Source organism: Scomber japonicus, chromosome 10 (genome assembly GCF_027409825.1).
Source record: "Scomber japonicus isolate fScoJap1 chromosome 10, fScoJap1.pri, whole genome shotgun sequence".
In the NCBI taxonomy this organism is placed as follows: domain Eukaryota; kingdom Metazoa; phylum Chordata; class Actinopteri; order Scombriformes; family Scombridae; genus Scomber; species Scomber japonicus.
Window position 1 is genome coordinate 22283761 of NC_070587.1, and position 13750 is coordinate 22297510.

Consider the following 13750-nt stretch of genomic DNA (forward strand, 5'->3'; position numbering starts at 1 on the left):
CGCGGCAATTATTGTCATACAGTGAGCCGGGCTGCAAAAGCATTTCTAATTCTCAGACATCTCAGCAGGGCTGCCCTTTATTCTGTGCGTATTAGCACAGCCCACACAAGTAACAGCAGCAACTTCAAAAAACAAGCTACATTAAGATCAAATTAATGCATTTTGAAAATTGAATTTGTCCCACTGAGCTGCACACTCTAAGCAGATTAAAATTTTTTGCCATTATGTTGTGCTGCCCGACCAGGAGCTGACAGCATGCGCCAGTGTAATGTCACTGACAGAGATTTCTTTCAGATTCCCGGGGCTGCAACCTTACAACAGGCCATTGATAATGTACCATTGGCAGGAGGCTTGGTGCTACTATCAATTATAGTGTGCAACTCATTTATTTCTGTCATCTGTTGTGTTTCTGGTACAAAATGACTAATGCAAGCTGAAATAGCCAGTAAACAAAGCATATAAAAGTAGGTCACATAAATATAACAAGTATCACCAAGGGAATACATAAGTACAGTTAGTCTAGAAGATGACATTTGAGACAGGACAAAATTCTTATCTTATTGTGGCAGATCTCAATCTATTTAGCATGCTTATGGTAGCTATAAAATAACATACTCATTTGACTATATGATCATTTCCTTTTTCAGGTACAGCGTCTGGAGAGAAGTTGAAGCAGCGCACTCACAAGTTTTTGTGTCTGCGGGTTGGGAAACCCATGAAGAAGACGTTTGTTTCCAACGCCAGCGCATCCATGCAGCAGTATGCTCAGCTGGGCAAGAAGCACGAGTACTGGTTTGCTGTGCCGCAGGAGAGGTCAGTACCTCCCCTACATCTTCTACAGTACTAACCAACTCACTGTGGGATGGATGACATGGCGAAAAATATGATCACAATAATGTTTTCCATATTGATCTATATCAGTATTCATCACAATATATGTATTTTAATGTATTTTAATGTTGCCATTTGAAGAGCATCCTGATAATGACTGAAGAAACCAGAGGATTCATTAGTTAAACTTAAGAATATAATTTACAAGCATAAAAAAATAGAATAACAGAATGTAAACATTTAACTTTGTAAAAATAGCCTGGTTTAGACTATACTTTGTGATAAAATAAAATATATAACATCTTAATGATTGCATTTAGGGTTAGGGTTAAAATAATGTAAATAAAATTCAATGCTGTAACTACTATCATATCATATTCATTTGGCAGGGCAGAAAACATCTCACATGTTTGAAGAGGTTCACCCAGAACAAAAATAGTTAACAACTGGCACATTCATCCACTCAACTGTATGATAAAATAAATTCATAAGATATTAATTAGGTTCCGGTTTTACATCTCTTAAATATTTTAGAGGTAAAAATCTGAGTTAAAAGTGCAAAGCTGGGTTAGGGTTAGCTTAACGTTTATATATATTCAGTATATATTCTACTTTAACCTCTTGATTGATCTTACTAGGTTATTTTCTGTGCTTAGTTCACATTTGTAAGTTTTCTTTATGAAACACTAGTGTTAGCAGGTAACTAGCCTTTTGTTGCTACTCTGTTTACTAGCTTAAAGCTTCACCTAGCTTAGCAGTTAGCTTTGTATAGTCACAGTCAAAACAACCTTGTTAAAGCAATGGTGTTGCAGACAGGATACTTCTACTAGCAAAACGTGTCCATTGCTTAGGGCAGCTTTTCTCAGCCAGCATTATTTTAGATGTGACTCCAGATAGTCATAGTCCTGCTAATGATAGTGCTCATGTAGCCTTGTCGGTTGGCCAAAAAAATGCGGTCTGACTGGCTGTCACGTTTATGTCTGCTGAAGTTTATCATCAATATAATTTTATTGTAGTTCTGTATTGAGATTGTTTTTTGATAGCCTACCTAAGGAATCATAAAACGTATTGTATGGAAGAGCATTTAAAATGGGAAAATATAAAGCAGTATAGTTTTTGTTTTTAATAAAAGCTGCAATGACTTGAATTTATAAGACCCTAAGACATTCGTAACACACCAGAATAGTCAGCTGAGTTTCTGAGGCACTTCACCTCTAGCCGTTTTAATATTTGAAACCAATCAAATATGCATTCTTTGTCAGGTCTGACTCCCATCGCGCCTTCTGCCCATCTCCCTGTGCTGCCTCTGCCAGACAGCAAAATGATTTATTATTCATTCACTCTGCAGGGAAACAGACACACACTTTATTCCTGCACTGAGGCACAGACACACACACACAGACACACACACACAACCCATGTTAACAGTAAGGATTTCCTAAAGCTAGATCTCTGTGTGGTCTCTCCAAATCTCATGTTTTTCCAAATGTATTCTCGAAAGATTGAACTTCTTCTGACCTGTACTGATATGTGTAATGTTTTGAATCAACTGAACTGAAAATAGTCTTGGCTTGTTTATGCCTTTTTACAAGTTGGATTGCCTAGTCTGGATGTATAGTTGCCAAGTCAGCAGTAGTTATATTTATAGTAGAGCACACATTCACACACTGCAAGAAATGTGTGCTTTCACACTAGTTACGTAATATGTTTGTGAAAATATAGAATTAATCTCAACTGTGCTAATAACTTGTGTTGATATGTTACTTTTATCGTTTGGGTATGATCTAGAATTGATTGGACACAGTAGAGTCATTGCTTTATGACTCCAGCACATTGCTATGACCTTGTTTACTGTATCCTTTTAAAGACAACCAGACATAAGCTTTCCAGAGTTGCCCTTTCACACAGCACACAGCAGGAGAATTTCCATGTCAGAAGCCTACTGGAAATACTCTGTTTGGTTTAGGCGAAGGGTGCAGGAGGAAGGACATGAGTCAAAAAGTATTTTTAAGCTTTTCATCAGAAATAAAACAGTTTTCATTTTATAAGAAATCACAGGAAATCATCTCTCACATTAATGCTAGCTTTACAGTGGAGTGTTCAGGTCAGAACACTGCAGTTTAGCTCACAGCTGTGTTTATCATCCACTAGTCATATGTGTTAAATAGCAGTTGTGAAAGAGAGGGGAGTTGCCTGCTGGAATTCAAAGACATCATAATTAAGTTTATGTTCTGCTGCTTCAACAGTTGGCTGATAAATATTGCTCATACCATCTACCTTACTGCCCGATTTTGTCGCACTTAGGGCAGCGAGCAGTTATAGCTTACTCACTCAGTGTGAATTCACTGCAGTTTTCACACATTGGCTCAGTTGGACATTACACAGACTTTGTATTAGGGAGCTGGCAGAGTAAAGTCTTTTTACTGTCCGGTTCAACTGATTTGGACATTTGCGCTCACATGTACGGTTCCTCTGGGTAACATCCAGAAAATTTCAGGATTGCAGTGCATGTGTGAAAGGGACAAAAATGGCAATAATTTAATGAGATGATTTGACCAACCAAACCTCGAGTTGCACAACACTTTGTCTGTTTTCAGTGCATGTCTATGGTTTTAAAGCAGCAACACACACTGTGCTTTCGCAAGCTGCTAATCACATTTGAATCAGACAAATAGCCACGTCCTTTTTGTTGGTCACGGTGCCATAAATGCATCTTGGTTATGCAACGTCTTGAGTGCTGGAGTGCAGCAATAACACTGGAAACACCCCCCCCCCCCCCCTTCATTTTTCAATATGAACTTCAGGGCAATCTTGCTTGTTACAGCTTTGTTGTTTTCATCCACAGGTTGCATAGTTACAGCATCTCCCACCTGGATATCAGAGTTTGCCATGATGCCAGCTGCTCTTGGGGATAATAACTAGGGGACATGTCAGATTCAAAGCTTGTATTAAAAGACAGGACTTGTACATGTTACTACTCATTATTTTGAACTTGTCTTTCTCTGTGCTGCGAGCATGCAGAAGTGTGTAGGAGGAGTGATCATAAACTGGCAACGCAGCGGCTCATACTGCTTTTCTTCAGACATTGCTAGACTCTGTAGCTTGACCTAGATGGGAGGCGACCCGCATGATGTGTCTTTAAGAGCCCTGGCGATAGTGTGGGAAGAAAGGGAGGCTATTGAATGAGCCATACACAACCCATGACTCTGAATACAGCTCAACCCACTGCGTCTGCCACAGCTCTTTCATGTCCACCGGCCGTAGCAACATTACGCAAGCTGCGTTCTGTATTTGTTTGTGACTTTTTTTTAAGAGCTTTGTCATACTATCATATCACATCCTAAACTGTTTACATGGTGGACATGAAAAGGCTTATGTTACATGGCTGGCCAGCAGGGGCAGGGGGAGGTGCAAACCTTAAGTTATAGCATAAGAGCAAAAACGGGAGATGTTTCTCATCATTACCACACGACTACCCTTGTTAAAGAAACCGTCCAGTCACTGTGCATCACATTAAAGCAGTTCTAATCAATATTGTCATCTCAACAATGACTCAAATGATTTCAAAACAACTACTTGTCGGTTGTGCTGAGCATGGCAAACAATCAAAAGTCAATAAAGCTTTCTCACTGTGAAAGATGTCTCAGAAATCTCTTTTTATTAGATTACGCGACTCAGCACAAAGACAAACAGACGTTTCAGCAGAGTCACTGAAGGACGCATCTGTGCCAATTCATGTTGACATGTTGCTCAGTTTTAGACTAAGGCTCCAAATACTTGGCTTAATATTCTAAAGATGCTGAATGATGTAATGTGGATGATAGTTTTTGTACAAATGTATACAGTAATTAGTAAACCAGGCTTCTTATAACTTTGCCTGTGTCTCTTCTCCTAGGTCGGACCACCTCTATGTGTTTTTCATGCAGTGGAGCCCAGATATGTATGGTGAGGGGGTCAGGGGGATGGGACAAGAGCCAGGGTTTATGGTTGTCAAGAAGAACGAAGTGTCAGAAACCACAGAGGACGAGCCAATCACTGACCTCAATGTCAAGGAGTGGGAGGTAAGGTCGACTCGTCTCAAACTCTTCCCTCACCTCGCCACAAGTGCACCTGTTGTGTTGTCTCGAGCCAGTCCTCACAGTCATGGATTAAATATAATTCTCCACTACGGATTAATCCATAACTTGTGAAACAAGATTCTTATGTGGTGTATCGTTAACTTTATCATTATATGTTAAATTACATGTTAAAACTATTGTGTTAAGTTGCTTTCATTTTGCAGTGCATAGTGTAAATGTATTGTGATGATCTTGGTTTTCTTAATCCATTGAATTGTGTAGTCGTCAAACCTTAGTTGTGTATTCTGCTTCTGTATTTTGCACTTGTGTGTATGTACCACTACATTTCTTGATTTGATGATTTTGTGAACTTTGAATCACGTGTAAGGTGTGTGAATATTTGCTTTGCTTGGAAATGCGCTTCTCTACCCTTCCAACCAAAGTGTTTTGCATGTTTGTGTAAATGTTTACTCTTCTCAGTCAGTGCATTGTAGATTCATCACATGTTGTGTGACTGTCACTATTGTTGGTCAGCATTTGGCAACCGGTTTTGCTGAATGACAAAAGGCTAACATCATAATGAGTTGCTCAACATATGCAGGGAATGTAAACATTGAGCAACTACACTTTTTTTGTTGTTTTTTTTGTTTATGAACATGAAATCCTCAAACCCCATGTGGCACTGACATTCAATTTTTCGTTTATTTCTTGTCAAAGTGTCTTTTGTTACAGAATGTGGAAGTGAGACTAGGAAGTGTAGATAAAGGTTGTTCATCTGGATTTACAGCCCTGTGAGTGCACACTGGCAGACCTTGCACAGAGCGGAGGGGATTTAGTTAAATGAGATTGTTTACGTGCTTGTGGATAATGAAAAGGATGCATTCATTGTACAAAGAAGAAATTGATACGGTGGAAGCAGTGGCCTGGATTTAAAATGTTAATGTAAATGAATGATGTAGGAAACAAAGTGGACTGATTTGTTTGTCTCTGGACTTCTGGCAAACACAGGCTGCATGATCCATTACATTTGAATAAGTAAATAGGAACCTGCTGCTTTACTTTGTCCTACTGACCATACATGAATCCTAAGCAGCAGCTTTTTACAGTTTCAAATATCAAAATAGGAAGAGATTTCTCTAACAAATGTACCCTAACAAAAAAAAGACTTTTAATTATCTTATTTAATCATTTATTTATCCATTTGTAACTTTCCCCTCCTTGTTGTTACTCTGGCACAATGTCAAAGAATCCATTAAAAGATCCACAGCATGAGATAGTGGTGTTACTGTATCTTTAAATCCTCGCAGTTATGGGGTGGGATCATCCTTTTTTCCACCAATAGAGAGGTGGTTTCCCTCCTGCCCCGCGTTGTCATTGGATTTCAGGATTGTCACACAAACCGCCCAGTGTAAAGACCCCACTGGAAAAAAAAATGTTTCTATTTTAGTGAAGCAGGCTGCCAGGCTACAAACCAACTCCGTCTCGGGGCTACACAGGGAGAACTTACAGGATCTGTAATGACACTTCCCAGCCTCAACCTCGCCCAGAAAGCAAGACATGTTTTCTAGGAGGGTGAAGGACCCAGAAAAACGGCTGACCCCTAAGTATACCTGTGTATGTTCCTTACATGTAGTACATGTTTTCAGTCTCCGTAGATGTAAAGTCTTATTGTTATTGTTGTTATTATTATTAGCAAAGCCGCGCTAGCAAAGCTAACTAGCCTGCTAGCCCTTTTAGCCGGTCCGGTCTAGTTCAGTGACTGAGGTTAAACAAAGTGGCCACTATCCGGCTTACTATTTGACAGTCAGGACACAGCCTTCATCTGTTGTGTGTCCTCTTGGCACCGTGTTTTAGGGTGTGTGTGTGTTTGTCTGTGTGTCTGTGAGCTGTGTGAAAGTTTCCAGAGCAAGGTGGCAGGTTAAAACATGCAGCCGGTGCACCAGTTTCTTTAACGTTATGTTACATAAACATATATTTTCCAGAGTTAGCAGATATTAAAATGAGTTTATAGCTCGCCTACATGGTTGTCAGTTAGCTACGGTGCTTTATTTACCTCACCGGTCACCTCCAACCGCTGACCTTTTTGTTGACATTGATTTCAAAAGATAAAAGCCCATTGGAAATGTCTTGTTAGCTTAGCCATTGGCAGGGGACAAGTCTACTAAAGATGGAGTGAGTCTCGGATGCATTTCTTATGAGGGCTGTATTCACTCTCTCTGCTGCATTATTAAGAGCTGTAGAAAAAGGCAGCCTCTTTATAAAAAAAAAAAAAAGTTGCTTTACTCCAGTAGCAAAAACAGGTGAGTAAGAAAAAGCAGTGAAAGGCATCTTTGCTCAGAGAGTGTTTGTTTAACAAGACTGCTGTCAGAAGACCCAATAATTAATGGATGTAGTTAGTGTGTGTGTGTGTGTGTGAGAGAGAGAGAGTGTGAGAGAGCTTGTTTATCACATGCACAAGGCTCCAAATATCTATTCAGTGCTGAGACACGGTGGACTATTATATGCCAACGTTTGAACAGTGGCAGAACAGAAGCAGTAGCTCTCAGTGTGCAGCGTGGGGTGTAACTTTGTTGGAATGAAGCCATGCTTAGTTGGTCATTGTGTTGCTCTGTCTGGGTTGTAGTTTTTGTGGATTGTTGCTGCTACCAAACAGAGTTGTTTACTGTCTGTGGACTTGGCATGGCGAGTGTTGTTGTATCGCTCAGACCCGCGTTGTTTTTCTGTTGTGCGTTCCTGCATCAGAACTCCTATGAATTGTATTTTGTACAGCTTTTTTTTTGCATTTGGGTTGGAGAAAAATACGGTTACCTGTCCTTTAGGTTGCTGTTGTTTCTGTCCTTTGGTCTGCGGGTTAGATTCTCACTAAATAAGCTCAAGTCCAAATCCCGTGTGAAGTTCTTGTCAATAAAACAGCATCAACTGGTGATCATTTTAAACATATTACACAAACATGCAAAATGACTGAGTGCCCTTCTTTAATCTTTTAAAATTTGGCCTCAAGCCAAGATCTTTAAATCTTTGAATCTTAATACTTAGTGCTCATAATACTTTCCAAAATGGCATCCTTTTTCTTCCCCATGGCCAGCTATAGAACTTACAGAGTTTTATGTACCACCTGTTCCTGTCTTTGTACTACCAGGTAGTGTCTCTGACGGAGTACCACCGTCGGATTGATGCTCTAAACAGTGAGGATCTGCGCTCACTCTGCAAACGACTCCAGGTGCCCTGACAGCCCTGTCTGCCCCTTCCACCCGCCCTCCTCCGTCCACACCAACATGGCCTCCTACAGGCTCCATACTGCAGGCTTTTATCAGATGCTGCTGTGGCATACTATCCTCAAAAACAACACCCCCGCCATTGCTTTAAATAAATGCTGTTGGTTAAGTAGCTTTCACAAGTTTTTTGGCTCACAAAACTTATTTAAGATTTGTTAGGCTTAATTTGGCATAGCGTCCCATAGTGTTCATTGAGAACATTTTTTATCACTTCATTACAGTGATGAGGATTGCATGTGACAGCAGCCTTATCTCCATGTGTCAGGCTTTCCTTCTTAGCCCCGCTCTCATGACATTTTTAGTGCTTTAACCCACTACATTAGTCTGGTTAACTTGTAAGGTAGTTATTAGGTGTTGGTGCCAGCTATAGACTGTGTGTAGGCTTTACATAGATCACACAGAAATTGGTGCTTCCATAGGAAATTCCCCCCCCTTTTTTTTTTACAAGGAAAAGCTGTCTTTGATGCTCAAATGGGCTGTATGTAAGGAATGTGGCCTGCATGAAGACTCAACAAGAGACAGTTAAAGCATTGAAGGAAAAAAAGAAAAGACAGTGTGTCAGTGAGAGGGGGGAAGTAAGACTCCCCTGACAGGTGAATCATGTTTTGTGAGGACAATGCAGGTAGGCCTTATTTGAATGAGCTCTGAAACACGAGAGCATCCCAGCCACCAGCGAGCGAAGGGCCTCACAATCGGCCTCTGTTATCGAGAAAGATAAATAACCCAAACAGTCGGCCCGGTCCGAGAAAATGTCAAACAGCGCGGCGCAAATTATTCATTGGGTCAATTTCCTATGCACTCTGCATTCTCCTCTCCCAGACTGTGTCTTTGCCTGCTCTCCACAGCTCCACAGCCAAACCTATCCTAGTTATCTGGCATTGGAGAGTGGCAGGAAAATATTCAGCTGTCATCATCAAATTGTTGTATTTATCAGCCTGATGCTAGAAAACACTGCGTTTCTATGATTTTTGGCAGGAAAACTGCTGGATTCAAAACACACAGATGTTACAATGAGAGCTTTTGGCTGCACAGGTTAAGCTAAGGTTAAATTCTAGTTTCCTCACATTACTCTTCTCTCCTCCCCGCCTTTATCCTATACCTGTTTAGCTGAAACTCCTCTGCTTTTCAGGAATTCATTACTTACCACAACAGTTCCTCACTCAGTGTAAACATACTGCCAGCCTAGCTCAGTTTCAGCTTGTAGCTTGTTAGGTGGTACCTCTCCACACAGCCTAACTAGTTTAACCTATTGTTTTAGCATCATATCAAGCCAATCAAAATAGTAGGATTGTGGACTTCTAGTTCAAATTCAACCTTCCAGTAGCAGTGCTTTATGGGGAGCTCAAGTTCAACCACTCCTTTGTCAGTCTTACACGCCATCTCTGACAGTCGTTTGTACTTGTAGATTACCACCAAGGAAGAGGTGAACTCCAAGCATGGCTCGACGTCCATCAAGACTGAGCTGGAGCCCGAAACGTTCAAACCCAACCTCAGAGAACCCAGTGACCTCCTGGAGGCCGACCAGATAGAGAAGGTGAGACGCTTTCTGCACAAACCTGTTCCGCTGCACGTGATATATGTAAAATGTTTACATTTTTTTTCACCCAAGATGTTGTCTTTGCGTGTCAGACTTGAACACAAATATGCAAAAAAACTCACTCGTCATTTCACTTTCAAATTTGGTGCACGCAAAACAAGCAAAGTCATCCAGTCCTGGAGCTCCCTTATTTGTCAACATTGGACTTGGGGAAATAATGTGTTCCCGGCTGTAATAACAATTAGACACCTGCCCACACTGCACATCTGCTGTGTGTTGGTCGCTGGTGCGTGCAGGAATATATTCTATAAACAGAGTCAATGCATGTATGTAACCTGATGAGTCCTCACACCAGTAACCAACCCTAACACGTAACAGCACTGTATATATGATTCATGATTACAGAAGAGAGCATGTATGCTGAATGATTTAAAATAGATGTAACTCTAAGTCATTTTATCAGTGTGAAGTCTCATAATCAAAGAAAGTAGCTGTGAGATACACATAAAAGGGACATTTCTGTCACTAATGTTTTTTATGTTGTTGGAATTGTGGTGTGTACCTTGCAGGCATTGTAGGTTAATACACACACACTCACACACATATGTCTCCAAATGAGTCCCAGTTGGCATATTGACCAGTAGACTGCCAATTGCGGCTTCTTTTTAATCACCCTGAGGACGGAGCCAGGAGCTCAGATGAGACTCTCAGCAGTGCAGAGGTGAGCAGAGTAAGGGGTTCATCTGCTCTCTGCTTCGTTTCCAGCCTGCTGATTACACGACCCTGCTACGGCAGGATGTGCTGAACCGACAAGAAAAGAGCAAAGTGTTTAGAGACTGACGAATTACTGGAGATTGAACACAGCGTTTAAAATCCTTTTTGTTCCACGCAGCAGAAAACGGTGCAGCAGCATACTTTAAAAAGTTGTCACTTTAGTTCCATGTTTCAGGCGGTGTCTGTTTTATCTGTCCATTAAAATAAAGCATACACTGTACCGCTAGTCCAGCACGTTTGTGTGGCTTTATCTCACTATACACCACAGCTGCTTGTTAATCCTTAAGGCTGTCAGCAGCAGGGGCAGCAAGGCTCTCTGAGGGAGTGCTGGACCTCTTCTTTCTCCTGAGACTGCTCTGGCTGTTTGGAGCCCTGTTACTCTTCTTTAAACGCCAGGCGGTGTTAAAAGGTCACTGCAGATGTAATTGAGCATTGGCGGCTGTGGCCTTTCAGTGTTTCATTTCCTTTCTCTTTTTTTTTTCCCCCCGCCTCGCTCCATCCTTTTTTCTTTATTATTTCCCCCACCACCACCACCACCACCTACCCACAGCTCGCCAGGAATCTCCCACCACGGACCATTGGGTACCCGTGGACGTTGGCCTTTGGTACAACGAAGCACGGTATGAGCATTAAGACACTGTACAGAGCCATGCAGGGCCAGGACACTCCAGTGCTCATGGTCATTAAGGACAGCGACGGCCAGGTGAGCTACAGAATTCAGCACAAACATACTGTAGAGGTGTTACTGTTACATACAATAACTGTCTCATTGAGGTTAGAGATGTTTCTAGTATACAGTAACCATCGTGCTTTTCTTCAGGTGTTTGGTGCGTTGGCATCTGAGCCTTTTAAAGTCAGCGATGGCTTTTATGGCACCGGAGAGACCTTCCTCTTCACCTTCAATCCAGAGTTTGAGGTACGTTGCCCTCTTCTGTTTGAAGATGTTGGGTTTTCTGTGGAAATTTAAATGAAAGTTTAGATTTGGACATTAGATGAGCAGGGTTTTTTGTTAATATATAATATACTTAATGCTAGGAGGATGAGGACATCCAGCAGAAGTGATCTATGTGTGGCCATTATTGCTTTAAAGTAGCACTAATCAATATGCTTTCTTAGTCATATGCTAAGTTATTAATGCATGTGACATTGATTCAGCTTATGCAGTGATAAATATCAGTCTATACATCCTTATACAGGATAGTTATGTTTTTCTTTGTAAAGACAACTCAGTGGTGTTCAAGTGTTTTGTAACTTGTGTCCTCCACACTGAACTTTACACCTAAGGGAGACTGATTTGACTGAGCTGAAAGAAACGCATTGACTGGTTTTTCTACAAACAAGAACTTTTTGCCATCAGAAGTATTGCTAAAGTCAGATATATGAATCTACACAAAAATCTCTGAATACAATCCAAATGCAAATTCATCTGACTTTCTCTAAATATAGTTAACAGAGTGAATTTAGAGATACATCAACTTGTTAAGACATTTCTTTTGAGTGTGTCTGATTGCTCTAACTGAATGTTTAGTTGTTGATTCAGGATGTAGGTTGTAAGACTAAGGATATTATATTATGTCAACACCGCTATTTTCCAATGTATTCTCTGTTTCATCCCGGACAGGTGTACAAATGGACAGGTGACAACATGTTCTTCATGAAAGGAGATATGGACTCCTTAGCTTTTGGTGGAGGCAGGTGAGCTCAAGCTGCTCTCCAAGCTACTTTTGTAGCAAAATATATTAGTCTGTCGTTGAATGTGATACATTGTGATAGTAAAGTGTAGCATCCAGTATCCTGACAGATGAACACTGACTGTGCAGTAAAATGATGTGGTTTAATTTTGTAACCATAGGAGCAGGTTTTATGATAATCCAAAGATAGAATTCAAGATGCTAAACAATGCTATTAAAGTGTGATGCGTTGTGGAAAAGTAGGTTTGCTTCCCCAGAAAGACCCCACAGAAAATGTGTACCTGGAGAGAAGTTTGTGTCCACCTGACTGAAGTTTATTTCTCTTTCTGTCTTTCAGTGGTGAGTTCGGTCTGTGGCTGGATGGAGACCTTTACCACGGCAGGAGTCACTCCTGTAAAACTTTTGGGAACCCCATGCTGTCGAAAAAGGAGGATTTCTATGTGCAGGACATAGAGATCTGGGCTTTTGAATAACAAGACAGTGCACCACAGGGAAAGTCCTGCAAAAGGGCAAACCAAGGAGTCCTGCTCCTTAGAACAATGGCAACGTCCCAAACCTAACTGCACATCACCAGGGCTCCCCAGGGTGGAAGCCAGCTATCGGATGCTTGTTGTGCATTACTACTGCAGTTATTACGGAGCTTTTTTTCTTTGTGAAAAATTACCTTTGTGTGTATCTTGTTACAGCCTTGTGCAGCCTCTTTGCAGAGTAGGGGGGAGTGTGTAAAGCAGTGAAAATAATGGTGAAAGAGACAGTGAGACGAGGTTGCGTCAGTGGGATGAAGAGAGGGAAGCAGGGAAGGAGAGAAAGATTAAAAGGGACCATTGGGCCTCCAAGAGGAAATGACCATCGGAGCTCCTCTCACCCGAGAGGTGGTGAGGATGATGGCGGCTGAGGTTTGGGACTGCTGCAAGTAGAGAGAACTGCCCTACTGGTCCAGATTGTGCATTTGAACTTCACAGAACCTCAAGGAGTCCCCGACACCCTCTCAAACCCCCTAAGAACTTTGTCCATTCAGTAGGATGTTACTCACTGTGCTGTCAGCCTTGACGGAGAGAGACCCAGTTAGAGGAAGAGAAAGGCAAGCTAACAAAAAGCTGAACACATTCCATTACACATGGTGGTGGTGGAGTGTCAAAGCTCTGGTTTGTGGCTAAACACCAATTTACAAAATACATCAGCAGAAGGATACGATGACACTTAGCTCAGAGAAGAAAATATTTGCTGTGTGGGGGGAGGGGGCAGGTGAGTCTTTTTACAGTACAGTACAGTTTTGGGTTGTCTTCTGAGGCTAAACTATAGAGTATTGTGTATTGTAGTCCTCCTGTTGTTCACTGTCATAGCACACCATCTGAAAGCACATAGCTATAATCAGATCACCCATCGTCGTAATGTTCTGTTCAGTGGGTGTATGTGTGAGTCCAGCTAACACCAGCTCCTCTCACAGGATGCTGGCTGTACTGTTTGTAGACAGTAACGTGTTGCAATAGATTTGTGGAATATGCAAATAACTGTCCTGTGACCTCAAATACCCGCAGGTCGTGGCTCTTTTGCCGCCACCTGACGCTCTTTCAAGAGAGAAAC

General features: G+C 41.4%; 1 protein-coding gene across 3 annotated transcripts in view; it reads left to right on the forward strand.

The window, feature by feature from the left end:
* The window catches only part of oxr1a (oxidation resistance 1a), a 62760-nt gene extending 50098 nt beyond the window's left edge, over positions 1-12662 (forward strand). Inside the window, exons 8-15 of one of the 3 annotated variants that reach the window (XM_053326539.1) lie at positions 648-813; positions 4727-4892; positions 8029-8109; positions 9570-9698; positions 11026-11178; positions 11296-11391; positions 12097-12170; positions 12504-12662. In XM_053326539.1, coding sequence (XP_053182514.1) covers positions 648-813; positions 4727-4892; positions 8029-8109; positions 9570-9698; positions 11026-11178; positions 11296-11391; positions 12097-12170; positions 12504-12639 — 1001 coding nt within the window. In that variant the 3' untranslated portion in view covers positions 12640-12662. Of the gene's footprint in view, positions 1-647; positions 814-4726; positions 4893-4927; positions 6504-8028; positions 8110-9569; positions 9699-11025; positions 11179-11295; positions 11392-12096; positions 12171-12503 lie in introns of those variants that run through there. The other 2 variants (XM_053326540.1, XM_053326541.1) reach the window with 2 other exon arrangements.
* Positions 12663-13750: the final 1088 nt, after the last annotated feature.